The sequence below is a fragment of the Cherax quadricarinatus genome, chromosome 9, assembly GCF_038502225.1.
Source record: "Cherax quadricarinatus isolate ZL_2023a chromosome 9, ASM3850222v1, whole genome shotgun sequence".
NCBI lineage: Eukaryota > Metazoa > Arthropoda > Malacostraca > Decapoda > Parastacidae > Cherax > Cherax quadricarinatus.
The window spans coordinates 61,279,634-61,297,965 of NC_091300.1; the positions used below are offsets into that span (position 1 = coordinate 61,279,634).

General features: G+C 37.9%; 1 protein-coding gene across 1 annotated transcript in view; it reads right to left on the reverse strand.

Annotated features, from left to right (window-relative positions):
- Window positions 1–18,332, reverse strand: part of LOC128686057 (uncharacterized) — a 185,255-nt gene that overhangs the window by 63,484 nt on the left and 103,439 nt on the right. The window contains exon 7 of the mRNA XM_070083448.1: window positions 6,576–6,626. Within this exon, the coding sequence (XP_069939549.1) occupies window positions 6,586–6,626 (41 nt within the window). The 3' untranslated portion in view covers window positions 6,576–6,585. The remainder of the gene's footprint in view (window positions 1–6,575; window positions 6,627–18,332) is intronic.

Here is an 18,332-nt window from a genome sequence, read left to right on the forward strand (position 1 = left end):
TACCTGCTGGAAGTCCAAGCCCCTCGCACACAAAACCTCCTTTACCCCCTCTCTCCAACCTTTCTTAGGCCGACCCCTACCCCTCCTTCCTTCCACTACAGACTGATACACTCTTGAAGTCATTCTGTTTCGCTCCATTCTCTCTACATGTCCGAACCACTTCAACAACCCTTCCTCAGCCCTCTGGACAACAGTTTTGGTAATACCGCACCTCTTCCTAACTTCCAAACTACGAATTCTCTGCATTATATTCACACCACACATTGCCCTCAGACATGACATCTCCACTGCCTCCAGCCTTCTCCTCGCTGCAACATTCATCACCCATGCTTCACACCCATATAAGAGCGTTGGTAAAACTATACTCTCATACATTCCCCTCTTTGCCTCCAAGGACAAAGTTCTTTGTCTCCACAGACTCCTAAGTGCACCACTCACTCTTTTCCCCTCATCAATTCTATGATTCACCTCATCTTTCATAGACCCATCCGCTGACACGTCCACTCCCAAATATCTGAATACATTCACCTCCTCCATACTCTCTCCCTCCAATCTGATATTCAATCTTTCATCACCTAATCTTTTTGTTATCCTCATAACCTTATTCTTTCCTGTATTCACCTTTAATTTTCTTCTTTTGCACACCCTACCAAATTCATCCACCAATCTCTGCAACTTCTCTTCAGAATCTCCCAAGAGCACAGTGTCATCAGCAAAAAGCAACTGTGACAACTCCCACTTTGTGTTTCTTTATCTTTTAACTCCACGCCTCTTGCCAAAACCCTCGCATTTACTTCTCTTACAACCCCATCTATAAATATATTAAACAACCACGGTGACATCACACATCCTTGTCTAAGGCCTACTTTTACTGGGAAATAATTTCCCTCTTTCCTACATACTCTAACTTGAGCCTCACTATCCTTGTAAAAACTCTTCACTGCTTTCAGTAACCTACCTCCTACACCATACACTTGCAACATCTGCCACATTGCCCCCCTATCCACCCTGTCATACGCCTTTTCCAAATCCATAAATGCCACAAAGACCTCTTTAGCCTTATCTAAATACTGTTCACTTATATGTTTCACTGTAAACACCTGGTCCACACACCCCCTACCTTTCCTAAAGCCTCCTTGTTCATCTGCTATCCTATTCTCCGTCTTACTCTTAATTCTTTCAATAATAACTCTACCATACACTTTACCATGTATACTCAGCAGACTTATCCCCCTATAATTTTTGCACTCTCTTTTATCCCCTTTGCCTTTATACAAAGGAACTATGCATGCTCTCTGCCAATCCCTAGGTACCTTACCCTCTTCCATACATTTATTAAATAATTGCACCAACCACTCCAAAACTATATCCCCACCTGCTTTTAACATTTCTATCTTTATCCCATCAATCCCGGCTGCCTTACCCCCTTTCATTTTACCTACTACCTCACGAACTTTCCCCACACTCACAACTGGCTCTTCTTCACTCCTACAAGATGTTATTCCTCCTTGTCCTATACACGAAATCACAGCTTCCCTATCTTCATCAACATTTAACAATTCCTCAAAATATTCCCTCCATCTTCCCAATACCTCTAACTCTCCATTTAATAACTCTCCTCTCCTATTTTTAACTGACAAATCCATTTGTTCTGTAGGCTTTCTTAACTTGTTAATCTCACTCCAAAACTTTTTCTTATTTTCAACAAAATTTGTTGATAACATCTCACCCACTCTCTCATTTGCTCTCTTTTTACATTGCTTCACCACTCTCTTAACCTCTCTCTTTTTCTCCATATACTCTTCCCTCCTTGCATCACTTCTACTTTGTACAAACTTCTCATATGCTAACTTTTTCTCCCTTACTACTCTCTTTACATCATCATTCCACCAATCGCTCCTCTTCCCTCCCGCACCCACTTTCCTGTAACCACAAACTTCTGCTGAACACACTAACACTACATTTTTAAACCTACCCCATACCTCTTCGACCCCATTGCCTATGCTCTCATTAGCCCATCTATCCTCCAATAGCTATTTATATCTTACCCTAACTGCCTCCTCTTTTAGTTTATAAACCTTCACCTCTCTCTTCCCTGATGCTTCTATTCTCCTTGTATCCCAATCCCATCTACCTTTTACTCTCAGTGTAGCTACAACTAGAAAGTGATCTGATATATCTGTGGCCCCTCTATAAACATGTACATCCTGAAGTCTACTCAACAGTCTTTTATCTACCAATACATAATCCAACAAACTACTGTCATTTTGCCCTACATCATATCTTCTATACTTATTTATCCTCTTTTTCTTAAAATATGTATTACCTATAACTAAACCCCTTTCTATACAAAGTTCAATCAAAGGGCTCCCATTATCATTTACACCTGGCACCTCAAACTTACCTACCACACCCTCTCTAAAAGTTTCTCCTACTTTAGCATTCAGGTCCCCTACCACAATTACTCTCTCACTTGGTTCAAAGGCTCCTATACATTCACTTAACATCTCCCAAAATCTCTCTCTCTCCTCTGCATTCCTCTCTTCTCCAGGTGCATACACGCTTATTATGACCCACTTCTCGCATCCAACCTTTACTTTAATCCACATAATTCTTGACAAGTATTAAAAACCATTTGTCTCCATTCACTCCTATCAAACACGCTCATGCATGCCTGCTGGAAGTCCAAGCCCCTCGCACACCAGCTTTGTTTCGCTTAGGGCCAGGACATCCAACTTCTTTTCATGTTTCTTGTCATCCGCACTACATCCACGCACATTCAAGCATCCCAGTTTTATAAAGTTTTTCTTCTTCTCTTTTTTAGTAAATGTCTACAGGAGAAGGGGTTACTAGCCCATTGCTCCCGGCATTTTAGTCGCCTCATACGACACGTATGGCTTACGGAGGAAAGATTCTTTTCCACTTCCCCATGGACAATACAAGAAATAAAGAAGAACAAGAGCTATTTAGAAAACGGGGAAAAAACTAGATGTATATATATATGCATTTGCGTGTCTGTGAAGTGTGACCAAAGTGTAAGTAGGAGTAGCAAGATATCCCTGTTATCTAGCGTGTTTATGAGACAGAAAAAGAAACCATCAATCCTACCATCATGCAAAACAGTTACAGGTTTCTGTTTCATAGTCATCTGGCAGGACAGTAGTACTTCCCTGGGTGGTTGCTGTCTACCAACCTACTACCTACTCATCATATTCTTACTTTCAGATTAAAATTTATTAACATCTTGCCTCTTAGCAATCTTAAGGAGTCCTAAGGCAGTTGCAATATCACACAAGGTGTCCTAGGGCAGTTGCAATATCACACAAGGTGTCCTAGGGCAGTTGCAATATCACAATGGAAGTTTTACAATCAATAATACAACACTAACACAGGGGCCAGCAAACAACTGGGGAAAATTATCCCAAATGGGGTAAAAATGAAAATCTCAGGGGTAATGAAGGCTCAATAAACATATATAAAAATTTCACCTGATGATCTGTTGGAGTGTGAGCAGGGTAATATTTAGTGAAGGGATTCAGGGAAACCGGTTATTTTCATATAGTCGGACTTGAGTCCTGGAAATGGGAAGTAAAATGCTTGCACTTTAAAGGAGGGGTTTGGGATATTGGCAGTTTGGAGGGATATGTTGTGTATCTCTATACGTATATGCTTCTAAACTGTTGTATTCTGAGCACCTCTGCAAAAGCAGTGATAATGTGTGAGTGTGGTGAAAGTGTTGAATGATGATGAAAGTATTTTCTTTTTGGGGATTTTCTTTCCTTTTTTTTGGGTCACCCTGCCTCGGTGGGAGACGACCGACTTGTTTAAAAAATAAAAAAAAAAAAAAAAATCACAAAAATTTATTAAACAAACAACGCAAATTACAAGTTATATTTTTCAATCAAATAATTTGTAGTTTCTTAATAAAATAAAAAATCTCATTTGCAGTTATGATTTCTTAAGTTGGCAATGATGTAAAACAGGTAAGGACTGCAGTGGCTGGCAACACCGCAAGTGTCAACAGTGACTTGGGAGCTGGCACAACAACTGCATATCCCACTGTTGACACACCATCACCTAACTTTTGGCCTAGTGTCCTATCTCACTATCAATGACTTTCTGCTTGCAGTCAATAGAAGTTCATTTTTTATATCACCTGGATTAATCCTTTCACTGTCAGTCCCATATTATGGCTTTCGAGTCAGTGTTGGTCCCGTAATACTACGCCAAAATTCTAGCAGCTTCATATCTTGCGGGAGAAATCTGGCAGGCCTACATATGAGATAATGGGTCTGAGTGGTCAGTGAACACAGTATAAAAAAAATCCTGCAGCACACAATGCATGAGAAAAAAAACTCACTGTTTTTGGTTTAAAACAGCAAATTTGCACTGTATTTTCATATGGTATTTATGGTTGTATTCTCGTTCCCTTGGTTTCATTTGATAAAAAGGAAGATATATTACAGAAAGACAGATGATTTTCAATGCTTTACAGATTGAGAGTACCTTGAAATGGAACTCAAATTAGTGGAAATATTCGATTTTTGCTGATGTTCAAGAGTAAACAAGAGGGGCCTGGAGACATGACTAATGAAGAGGAAAAATGTTATTTTTGTGCTTGGAATGTTTGCATTGTTAATTCTTCTTTGAATTGTGTATGAAATTGGCCAAATTACCAATTTCTGATCACTTTATTGGTTAGTTGAAATCTGTAAATTGTTGGTCTTGTACTTAATCGATAGAACAAAAGGAGTTCTAGCAAAATAGCTATGAGTTTGGTTGAATGGAACAATGGAATGGGCGAAAATAGGGCTCAAAGTGAGCGAAATTGTGGATGCATAAATATCACCAAGACTGCCAACTTTGTGAGAGCATAATTCTGAAAGTTTTCCGTCAAATTTCATACTTTTGGATTAAATACCATTGAAAAAAGATTATCATTTCCTGAGAATTTTTTTTTTTAAATTCTTTGACACAGCAAGTTTGTGAGCCATGGTCTCAACTTTCAATGAGCAAGGTAAGGTAGTGTTTTGTGATTTGTCATAACAATTAGGAGTGTACAATGTAATATTTATATTTATATTTTAGTTTTTTATCAGAATATATGATTCCATTTAGAGATATTTTAGTACTCAAATAATAATATAAATGTTTGGTGCCTTTCTTGCCATTTGCAACTCGCTTATCTTTGCGAACAAGGATTTTCCACTCTCATTACAAAAATAGGTTGAACGTCAAAGACAGTATACAAATTGCTCTGACATCAAAAAGTCCTAATCAGTATCGAAGATGAAATCATTGCTCCAGAACCTGAAGCGAAAATGTTTTCAATGATATTCTTTAGTTCCTTAATGAGATTTTTATTAAATTTGTCTGTTGCTATTAATTTCATGCAGTTCATTTTTCATTTTATTATTTTGTTAATTTTGGGTTTTATTTTTAAATTTGCTTTATCACATATAATACATACTTTTCAGTTTGTATAACTATTCTCCATACAAATGAATTAAATAAACTATTTTGAATTTGAACGCTCCCTGTGTTTTTCTGGACTGCGGACTTTCAAGTCTGGCGGGTAATTCCTCTGAACACAAATTTGTTTTGGGGTAATACCCAAAAAAGTTTGCCGCCCCCTGAGCTAACAAAACACCAAAGATTTAGCTTCAAATTATACTTTTAAGTGAAATTTTGATAAATAGCATTGGCTAACAGACTTCATTAATAACAATCACACACAAATAACGGATTAACTAATTAATAGCAATATCTAAAGATTACAATATAATCTGACTTTTTCCAAATGAGAGTAGCTCAAACTCAATAAAGAATAGTATCAAAAACTATGCAGGGGGGGGGGGGACTGGAGGTGGAAAGAGCAATACCCAAAGGGGTTGAGGTACCTGGAAGGCAATAAAGTATGACAAAAGAAAAAAAAAATCAGATCCAATATCATGGGTCATGAGCCCTTCACCAAAATGAATTAATGCCTTGAGGGGTCCCTTGATGGAAGAAACATGATAAATTATAACAAGACCAGGAATTGCCCATATTGTAGAGGGAACACTGTGAGAACCTACAATTTATTAACCAGAGAGAACACTGAGAACCTACAATTTATTCATCACAGGGAACACTGGGAGAACCTACAATTTATTCAGCAGAGGGAACAGTGGGAGAGCCTGCAATTTATTCAGCAGAGGGAAAACTGCAAGAACCTACTATTTATTAAACAGAGGGAACACTGGGAGAACCTACAATTTATTCATCACATAGAACACTGGGAGAACCTACAATTTATTCAGCAGAGGGAACACTGGGAATACCCACTGGTTCAATCATCAATTTATGAATGCATCCATTACCCAGACCCATTATCTCATATGTAGACAAAAACTTACCCATTGCCATATATTTGAAGGAACTATAATTATGACTTAGGTTAATGCAAGCCACACTGACCTCAGTGACCCAGGTCTGTGAAACAGACAGTGAAAATTTTAAGTATCTATGGTATATACTAGTATCTACCATGAACCTCAATAATTCAACAACACCACTTAAAGAACAAGTCTTACCTTGCACACATTACTGGTTGTTGTTCCTTCCTGAGAGTCCACACATTCCATCTGCAAAAATTTGTCTGTTAATAAACACTTAGTGACTAGAAAAATAATAATCATGTTCTTACTTCAGATTAAAATTCATTAACATATTGCCTCTTGGCAATCTTAAGGTGTCCTAAAGCAATTGCAATATCATCACACAAGGTGTCCTAAGGCAGTTACTATATCACAAAAGGTGCCCTAAGGCAGTTGCAATATCACAAAAGGTGTCCTTCTCGACATACGACCATGTTTTTAATGCCAAATTTATGGGAAATAAAAAACTGTTTATTTTACGAAGTGTTTATCCTAAACCTTACAGTATAAAATGCAGTACTAACAACATAAAAAATAAAGTAAAAAATGAAATACCAAAATAAAACAATAAAATAAAATCATTAAAAAAATGCTATGTTGATATTCAGTAGTAAGGTTCGACTTACGTCTATTTTGACTTACGACGGGTTGGTCGGAACCAAGCTTGGTCGTAAGTCGGATGGTACCTGTATATCCCTACCTCACCAATGGTATTTGTGCCTGGGGATCAACTACAGCCAAGCACCTTAAACCTTTAATAACCCAGAAAAAGGCTGCTGTGCTGATGATTACCAGCTCCTGTGCCAGACAGGACACCCCACCACTTTACAAAAGCCTGAACCTACTAAATATACGCGACATACATTTATATTACTTTGACTACAATATATACAGAACATTAAACTCCAATATAAACCCTCCGCTTAAACTTCTCCTTTTTAAACTCCTTTACAGCTACAACAGAACGCAGTCACACAACAAGGCACAAGGGACTCTTCGACATCCCTCGTTTTAGTCTCTCACTATACAAAAATGCAGTTCACATAAAATGTCAAAGATCTGGAAATCACTGCCTGAACTGGTAAAAGATCCCCTGACAGCATACAAATTTAGGGTTATGCTTAAAAATCATCTCATCTCTCAATACTATCCAAACCAACCAAAACAACTTCTAATCAGTTTGAAGCAACTCTCCCAAATATTATACTATATGACCTCTAGTCTATTAAAACATCTGCCAATCCATGAAATATTACTGTTGGAACCATTTATTGTAATACTGTTTTTATTATGTGCAACTTCAAGATTATTATTCTTATAAACCTCCACCTTGACTACCTCACATCAGTACCCTTTATTTTGCAGGCCCATAAATTTAATGGACTCAAAGCATACTTTTTGAACATGTCTTCCTTCTCCCACTGTGCATCTGGGTTCCTGTTTTCTAGTTCTGACCAATCACAAGCCTTCAGTAAGTTGCTCCAATTAAGTGACAGTGGCATCTCCTCAATTCCAATTGGTTGAGAGACAAAAATGTAAACATTTTGAGCTTGGCATCATCCAGAGCAGTTTTTTTTTTCTAGAGTTACACTCATATACTCAGGGATTTCACCCAATTCAATGTCGGCAAGCACTGGCTTTTGTGTCTAGTGCATAAATAAATAGTTAAGACATATTTTGATACATAACTGAAGTCTGTGTGAAGCATAATACAAATGTACCACTCAATTGAAAAAAAACTGCAAGGTAAAAGGCCAATAAATTTAAGGGCCTGACCTGCAAGGTCAAAGTAGCAATTTCACTAAATAAATATTTATATTAATTTTTATAATGCATATATGAATTCAGTGGTGGTTTGGGTGTATAATGGGAATTTTTATTTTCCTTACAAAGCAATGAGAAATTGTTTTAATTGCTGCCTCCAAACAGAAATCCAAATGTCTGTGTTTCTGAGGAAAGTGACTCATAACCAGAGTCAGCTGACCTAGAATTGCTTGAGAGTAGTGGTGAATACTTTTCACCAGATGCACATGTGTCAAGTGATGATGAGGAAAAAGACGGGCCATCCAAAGAAGCCTAAATTAGCTAAGGGAAAGAAAGGTATTAGAATCGAGGAATACTCTGATGAAGATCTTTATGATGAACTTGCTCTTCAAGCTCATACAATGGAAACATCTATGCATCATCAAGAAGGGGAAAAAACTGCTTCACAGCCTTTCATTCTAGGAAACAGTCATCGAGAATGATTGTTCTTTCTCAAGAAATTCGTGAAAATGGGAACTGCAAGTTTTATCCCTATGCAATGTGTCCATGTTGTTCTTTGACTCATCTTATATTTTTTGTAGGTCTTAAAAATGTTTGGAAACAAGTTCCATCTATGCTTTTTATATTGTCCATTTGCCTAATTAATTAGAAAAATATTTATTTAACGTTTCATTAACATTTACAACTCTGCAACATTTGAAATTTGGCACCCCTTACCGAGCGGGCCCATAAATTTATTGGCTTCAAGTTTTCCAACTGAACAAAAACTTATTTTTAGAAATCTATTTATATAGGCTCATTTTGCTTACATAAGATACTCTATTCGCCTGTAGTGAAGACATTTCGAATTTCACCTTTTCCTAGATTTATTTTATTTTTGGTGTACAGTGGACCCCCGCATAACGATTACCTCCGAATGCGACCAATTATGTAAGTGTATTTATGTAAGTGCGTTTGTACGTGTATGTTTGGGGGTCTGAAATGGACTAATCTACTTCACAATATTCCTTATGGGAAAAAATTCGGTCAGTACTGGCACCTGAACATACTACTGGAATGAAAAAAGTTCGTTAACCGGGGGTCCACTGTACTTTTAGAGGTGCATATATAGTTTAATGTGACAAAGTTTCAGTATGATTGGCCAACAAACAACATAGAAAAAAAAATATTAACATAATTTTGATATATGGCAGTATCCCGATAAATTGGCACTACGAGTGGCACTTCCGACATTCCCAACTGTTGGAATACAGCTAGCACGAATCTTTTACGTTGCCATTTCATCTAATATATCTTATTATCATGGTAAAAAAAAATACATTTGACAGAATTTTTGGCATTCACCAAAATATCTGCCTTTTACCCCCCACAAAATCAAAAATATTTGAGATATTCCAAAAAATCCATCATTAAAATTTAAAACACACTGTTTTATATTGTCTGTGAAAATCATTTCAATACAATCATTAATAATGGTGCTGGTTAGCGAAATAAGTGAATAAGTTATTTCCGAGATATAGGCCTAGAACGCCGGCAGGCCTACCGTCAAAAAAAAAAATTACATTTTTTTGCGAAAATCGTGTTTGTTTCGGTGTATTTCTTAGTAAACTGATGTTCTAGTGCAGTTATCCTCTTCAAAACATCGTTTTCTCTCACTCACAGACCAAACAATACAACATGGAGACGAGGAGTAACTTTTTTATATCGAGATATTGCTGGTGGACTCTCGCTATATTATGGCCTATTTTATTCAGTCTAGAGTATATAACATGTTTCTTTATTATTTACAGTGATTATTTTATCATATTAGATCAATTCTGATAGATAAATAAGCCGTATAGTTAATATATAAGCTGATATAAGCGTAATAATGAAGTGATTTCACCTGGCACTCTCTGGAGAGGGATCACTGCCGAGTGTACCTAGGTGCTTCCCGATAGGCTAGACGTCTATTGATAAGCTCCACCTACTCTTATATGATGCCAAATAATCAATTATATTAGAAAGAATAATGCAAAGAAAAAGCGATAAAAAACAAGGAAAAAATTCCAAAAAATACATGGGTTGAGAACAGACGCACTACCTACATCGCCGCCACCATACCTGATATAAATGACTATAATTTCTTGTAGAAACGTTGTAGAACATTGATTCTTGTACCATTGTGTTGCCAAAGAGTAAAGCTATTTTTCTATATGAATAACTCATTTTCATAAATTTTCGAATTTTTCTTGAGAGCGCTGAAAAAAAATGTTCACACATCCCCCCTTAACCACTCATCTTGTCTAGACTTAAGTAGTTATTATGTACTAGGATAAGTCTGCTCAAAATGCCTTGGTATGATAGTTTCTTTCTTTATACTTAACAAATTAAAACTGAAAATACACATTGTAATCTTGCAAAGAAAAAAAATCTTTGTCTTTTTAACACAGGAAAAACTACAATTTATTCATGAGGGAACACTTTGAAAACCTACAATTTATTCTTCAGCAGGAATATTAGAAGAACCAAGTTCAATCTTCAATATTGATGGAATACTGGGACAACCTACTGGTTCATTAATTAGTGGATACTGTGCACACTTATTTCCCAAACTTATTATCTCAAGTGTAGGCCAAAATTTACCCATTGCAGCATATGTAAGGGAACTATAATTATGACTTAGGTCAATGCAAGCCACACTGGCCTCAATGACCCAGGTCTGTGCAACAGACAGTGAAAGAGTTTAGTATCTATATCATGTACAACCATTTATCATGAACCTCAATGATTCAACAACACTTAAAAGAGCTCCTCATACCTTGAACACATTGCTAGTTACTGTTGCTTCCTCAGAGTTCCACACATTCCATCTGCAAGAACATTTATCTGTTAATCAACACTTCATGACGACAAAAATAATCATATTCTTACTTTCAGATTAAAATTCATTAACATTTTGCATCTTGGCAATCTTAAGGTGTCCTAAGGCAGTTGCATTATCATCACACAAGGTGCCCTAAGGCAGCTGCCATATAAAACAAGGTGTCCTACGGCAGCTGCAATATCATCATACAATGTGTCCCAAGGCAGCTGCAATATCCTTACATAAAATGTAAGCTTTACAATCAGTAATACAGCACTTTATACAAATACCAAAGATTTAGTTTCAAATTATTCCTGTAAGTGAAATTTTAATAGCAGTAGATAACTAAATTAATAAACAGTAATCACACACTAACAGATGTAAATATTAATAACGTCTGAGGGTAGATCAAATTCCATGGATCAAGAGCCTTTAACCAGTATCAATACACACTGTGGGGGTGATGAGTTGGAAAGAGCTAAACCCAAAGGGCCCATGATTCTTATAAGACAATACTCTATGATACAAGCAAAGGAAGATCAGACTGAACATCATGGATCAATAGCTTATCATTAACCCTTTCAGGGTCCAAGGCCCAAATCTGGAGTCACGCACCAGTGTCCAAGAATTTAAAAAAAAAAATTTGTTATTTTTTCTTATGAAATCGTAGAGAATCTTTTTGTGAAGGTAATAAAACAAAAAGTACGAAATTTGGTGGAAAATTGACGAAATTATGCTCTCGCGAATTTTGATGTGTCAGCGATATTTACGAATCGGCGATTTTGCCGACTTTGACTCCCATTTTAGGCCAATTACATTATTCCAATCAACCAAATTCTTAGCTATTTCACTAGTATTACTTCTATTCTATCGATTGAGCACAAGAAATCGCCAAGTCAACTGTTTCAACTACAAAATAAAGTGATCAGAAATTGTTAATTTGGCCAATTTAACACAAAGTTCAAAATATTCCAATTTCAAAATAGGGTCCAGAATGAACAATGTAGGCATTCCTGGCACTAAACTAACATTTCCTCTGTTCATTAGTTATGTTTTGAGGCTATGCAAATAAATTCCATTTTGATTTTTTATTCACATAATGAATTTTTATTCACACCAAAAAATAGAAGATTTACTGTTATGCAATACTGTAATAATTGTATAAATATCATCATCATATTTGCGAATGTATATTAGACCCACCAGCTGACGTGTATTAGACGTGTGAGGTCGTTTGTTTACTCTTGAATATCGGCAAAAATTTAACATTTCCGCTATTTTGAGCTCAGTTTCAGGCCATTTCCAATGCTAAAACCAATCAAAATCATCTCTATTTCTGTAATATGTCTTCCATTCTATCAAATGAGACCAAGAAATCGCAAATACAACCATAAAAAACATATGAAAAAACACTGCAAAGTTGCTGTTTTAATCGAAAAATCATGATTTCATTTTTTTTCTCTCATTATACACAATGTGCTGCAGGATCTGTTTTATGTGGTGCACACATACCACATAGACGTATTCTCTCATATCTAGGCCCAAATGTACCACTCACAGTTTATCAGAGTGAGCTGAGCTCATGGTGTAGATCTACGGTTTGGACCCTGAACGTAAAGCCGTAGATCTACGGGACGGACCCTGAAAGGGTTAACATCAAGCAATGCCTCGTGGGTCCTTTGATGGGAAAAACCACGGTAAATCAGAATAAACAAGACCAGGAATCCTTTCTGTAGTAGAGCGAACACTGGGAGAATCTGCAATTTCTTCATTAACTCTTTCAAGGTTTCGGCCGTACCAGTACGGCTTACGCGCCAGTGTGTTTGATGTACTAGTACGCATAAATTCTACCGCCTTCAAATCTCACGGGAAAAGGCTGGCAGGCCTAGATTTGAGAGAATGTGTGTGGGGGGTCGGTGTGCATGGGAGAAAAAAATCTGGGACCCAGTGGCGCATTGTGGGAATGCCATTTTAGTAGACCTTGTTCACTATGCCTCGTGGTAAGAAGCTCCTCGCTCCTCGGCGAACTGGGACACTTTTGTTCCCCAGTGACAGCTCTAATACAGATGGAAGTGCCAGTGAGGATGAGTTTCAAGGTTTTGGTGAGGTTGTGACCGAAACTAATGACCACAATATCGGTAATAGTGAGGAATACCCAGACGACCCTCAGCCTTCCACCTCTGCTGCTGAGCCGTCTTGTTCACGTTCAGTTGTACCAGAATCAAAGAGGAAACTCCTATTTTCCCATATCCCAGACTCTGATGCGAGCATTGGTGATAACAGTGATAGTGAATATGAACTACAAGCTCTTGAAAACAGTTCCAGCAGTGATAGTGAAGTGGAATATTCTCCAGTGAAGCATCAGTATATACAACGATATATGCGCTCTGGTAGTGTGCCATATGCTATTCCAAGGAAAAGGAGTACATCTCGGAGTACATCCCATGGCTGTATAACAGGAACAGACAGTGAAAATGAAGATGATGATGTTGCAATTGGGATGAAAAATGTGCATGGTGGTGGTAGTGGTGGTGCCGGCCGTTAGGCACCAGCAGTGGGCCACACTGAAATAATACAAAATATTCCGAATGTATGCATGGGAGTGACCGCTCTGGCTTATAAACACTGGCACACTAACTGAAGGCAGGCCAGCTGAGGCACGCTCAGGAGGACAGACCTGTGGACACGTACTGGACGAATGCTGTAGGTCAAGTTTTTCAACGTACGTCGGGTCAAATTTTTACGCTGAAAAGCATCACGGGTGGGTTTTAACATAGTTTGGGGACATCGTACGTCAGGGGTCCACTGTAATGGAAATCCAATTAATCTGTTTCAGACACCCAAAAGTATTAAATGTTTTCTACACGAAATATACATTTATCTACACAGAAAACTGATACATGACGAATACAACAATAATAACATCACACTTACCTTTATTGAAAACATGGTGATGCATGGAAGACGGGAGGAGAGGAGAGGATGGAGGAGTTTACAACTGTTTGGAAGGGAAATCCCCTTCCATAAGGACTCCAGGTGCCAAGTCCTTATCCTGGGTTAATTCCCTTCTTTGTTTTTTAATGTCACTAGGACCAGCTTGAGAGTCACTGGACCCCTGTCACTTAAAAAAGTGTTCCAGAGAGGTCTGTTTCTGGCATATGTTAGGAATTGTGTTGGGAGACAGGACAAGATAGTCCTTCAATATGACATACTCCTGCTGCTTTGTCAAGTGGGTTTTTGGTAACGTGGATGGGGTAAGAATACTCACGTAGGCTGGTAGTACGTATAATATAACGGAAGTATGGGTAGCGCCAACAGCCGACCTGCCCCTCTCTGCTCCCTATCTTCGACTGACTCACAAGTGTCTACAGGGTGAGGGTGTTTGAAATCCTGCTATGGTCAGCAGCAATATGAATACAGTCAATGATTCACACAGACGGTTGGTAGTGAATCATCTACTGGTACACTGGTTACTGGTTACTAGGAACTGGTACTACTACTGAGAGCTCGGCGACACTAATGTATGTCGTCCCGACATACAACTAATACAAACTAGAGACGGCAGGTGTACGCCTTGGGCTGATTCTACACAATGTCAAAGTACACAACAATTGAACATTATAACATACATAAGTAGAATATTGGAATGGAAGCTTATGTAATTGAAACTGTAATGAAACTGTAATGCAATACAAGGTATGATATAGCACAACTCATCGAATGAAACTCAACGTTGGGATTACACAATAGAAGTGATAAAAAAAAAATTTGATCGATCGATCTGTATTCATGTGATCTACGGATTCTGAGGAAGTAATACGTATATACAAAGAAAGAAGTGTTTAACAGAAAGACAGATTCGGTGCACTCAAATCTAGACTGTTAACTCTCAGAATTCGGAGAGAACGTGAACACAAAAAAATTCTTGAATACTGATAAGCTGATACTGTAATTATTCATCTATACAGGTTATTTACATTTAACCCCAACTCTGCTAGGGTGAGATTGACATATGCAGAATGGGTGTTATCTCTGGGAGGATCAAACTCTGTTGCACTGGCTAACTCATGCTGAATTTGAGGCAAATCTGAATTGGTAGTTACAAATGATACTTGAGGATTTCTCGATACCTGTCGTGTACGTAGGGAATAACGACATTCAGGTTAATCGTCTGACTGAGTATCAGAGGCAGAGAGTACAGGATCAAGAGGACTGTCAGAGTGTCACATTAGTCTGGGTTGGAACATCATTATCATCACATACTAACTTCATATGATCTAAATGCGATTCTTTATACTGACCAGTACTAATTTCTCTAACCTTATACTAATTACCAGTGATATGTTCAACTACTCGATAAGGACCAACAAACTTTTGATCAAGCTTAGGCATTGCAGACGTTTTGTTAAAGTTAGTCAGCATAACTCTCGAACCCACTTTGATTTTGGACAGCTTTGCTCGAGTGTTAGCGACTCTTGTAAATTCTGCTGTTGATTTATGAAGTGTTTCACGGATTCTTCTAAAAACACTGAGCTAAGCTGGTACGAGTTGCTATGAAATCATCAGGGTTGTAATTTGGTTTCGGATTAGCATATAACAACTCGTAAGGCAAATGATTATCTACACCGTACAATGCATAACGTGGAGTGTCACCTATGGAAACATTGTAAGCAGAATTTATAGCACAGTGCACATCAGGTATAACTTCATCCCAAGTTTCACTGTTGGGATTGATAGTGGCTCTCAAGACATCAAGTACTTTCTTATTGGTTCGTTCCGCTAACCCATTGCTGGCAGGATGATGAGGAACAATGGTGGATTTAGAGATCTTGTACAAGGTACACAAATTTTCAAGAATCTCATTACAGAATTCACCACCATTATCTGTTACTGTTACATTTTTGCTAATTTTACTGTAAAAAACCTTAAGACGCCTATAACAATCGGTGCCATTTACCGGATACCTCACACAAACATTCCAAATTTCAGTGAGAAATTAAAGTCACTAATAACAAACAGACAAATGAATAAGCACCACCTTCTCTTAGCTGGAGACTTCAACATCAACCTTGGCTTACTAGATGATCAGCCTGTAACTGATTTCATCAACAATATGAACAACACACTTCTCATACCAACAATAACTAAACCAACCAGGCTCACAGAGACAAGTGCAACCATAATAGACCACATATGGACCAATATACTAGCCCCCCTTAAATCAGGGATAATCACAGATAGCACTACAGACCACTACCCTACCTTCCTCCTGACAAACATTAGTAAACCACCACTTGAATACAACAAAGTCTCATTTAGACTCCATGACGAGGCCTCAGTAAGGAAGTTCACAGCTGACCTAGAGACTGTTGATTGGCCTACAGAATTCTCCAAGGCCAATGGTATTGATGACTGGACAGACATTTTTCTTAACAAATTACTTAGACTATACAACAAACATTGTCCTATAAAAACAAAACAGATCACAAACAAACGGCTTGGTTGCCCATGGCTAACCAGCACCATTCTGAAATCCATTGACAAGAAACACCAATATGAAAAGCAATATAGACAGGGCTTAATACACAAAGATACTCTTAAACACTATTCATCAGCTCTCACCAAAGTAATAAAGAAAGCCAAACAACTATACTACTCCAGTAGATTCACAGACACTAGAGGAGATATAAAAAAGACCTGGAAAACACTCAGATTCTAGGGACCCACAAACTGAGAAAAACCAAGAATATTGTAGACAGCAACCACCCAGGGAAGTACTACCGTCCTGCCAGATGACTGTGAAACAAAAACCTGTAACTGTTTTGCATGATGGTAGGATTGCTGGTTTCTTTTTCTGTCTCATAAACACGCTAAGATAACAGGGATATCTTGCTACTCCTACTTACACCTTGGTCACACTTCACAGACACGCACATGCATATATATATATATACATACATCTAGGTTTTTCTTCTTTTTCTAAATAGCTCTTGTTCTTTTTTATTTCTTCTATTGTCCATGGGGAAGTGGAAAAGAATCTTTCCTCCGTAAGCCATGCGTGTCGTATGAGGCGACTAAAATGCCGGGAGCAATGGGCTAGTAACCCCTTCTCCTGTATGCAATTACTAAAAAAGAGAAGAAGAAAAACTTTATAAAACTGGGTTGCTTAAATGTGCGTGGATGTAGTGCGGATGACAAGAAACAGATGATTGCTGATGTTATGAATGAAAAGAAGTTGGATGTCCTGGCCCTAAGCGAAACAAAGCTGAAGGGGGTAGGAGAGTTTCAGTGGGGGGAAATAAATGGGATTAAATCTGGAGTATCTGAGAGAGTTAGAGCAAAGGAAGGGGTAGCAGTAATGTTAAATAATCAGTTATGGAAGGAGAAAAGAGAATATGAATGTGTAAATTCAAGAATTATGTGGATTAAAGTAAAGGTTGGATGCGAGAAGTGGGTCATAATAAGCGTGTATGCACCTGGAGAAGAGAGGAATGCAGAGGAGAGAGAGAGATTTTGGGAGATGTTAAGTGAATGTATAGGAGCCTTTGAACCAAGTGAGAGAGTAATTGTGGTAGGGGACTTGAATGCTAAAGTAGGAGAAACTTTTAGAGAGGGCGTGGTAGGTAAGTTTGGGGTGCCAGGTGTAAATGATAATGGGAGCCCTTTGATTGAACTTTGTATAGAAAGGGGTTTAGTTATAGGTAATACATATTTTAAGAAAAAGAGGATAAATAAGTATACACGATATGATGTAGGGCGAAATGACAGTAGTTTGTTGGATTATGTATTGGTAGATAAAAGACTGTTGAGTAGACTTCAGGATGTACATGTTTATAGAGGGGCCACAGATATATCAGATCACTTTCTAGTTGTAGCTACACTGAGAGTAAAAGGTAGATGGGATACAAGGAGAATAGAAGCATCAGGGAAGAGAGAGGTGAAGGTTTATAAACTAAAAGAGGAGGCAGTTAGGGTAAGATATAAACAGCTATTGGAGGATAGATGGGCTAATGAGAGCATAGGCAATGGGGTCGAAGAGGTATGGGGTAGGTTTAAAAATGTAGTGTTAGAGTGTTCAGCAGAAGTTTGTGGTTACAGGAAAGTGGGTGCAGGAGGGAAGAGGAGCGATTGGTGGAATGATGATGTAAAGAGAGTAGTAAGGGAGAAAAAGTTAGCATATGAGAAGTTTTTACAAAGTAGAAGTGATGCAAGGAGGGAAGAGTATATGGAGAAAAAGAGAGAAGTTAAGAGAGTGGTGAAGCAATGTAAAAAGAGAGCAAATGAGAGAGTGGGTGAGATGTTAT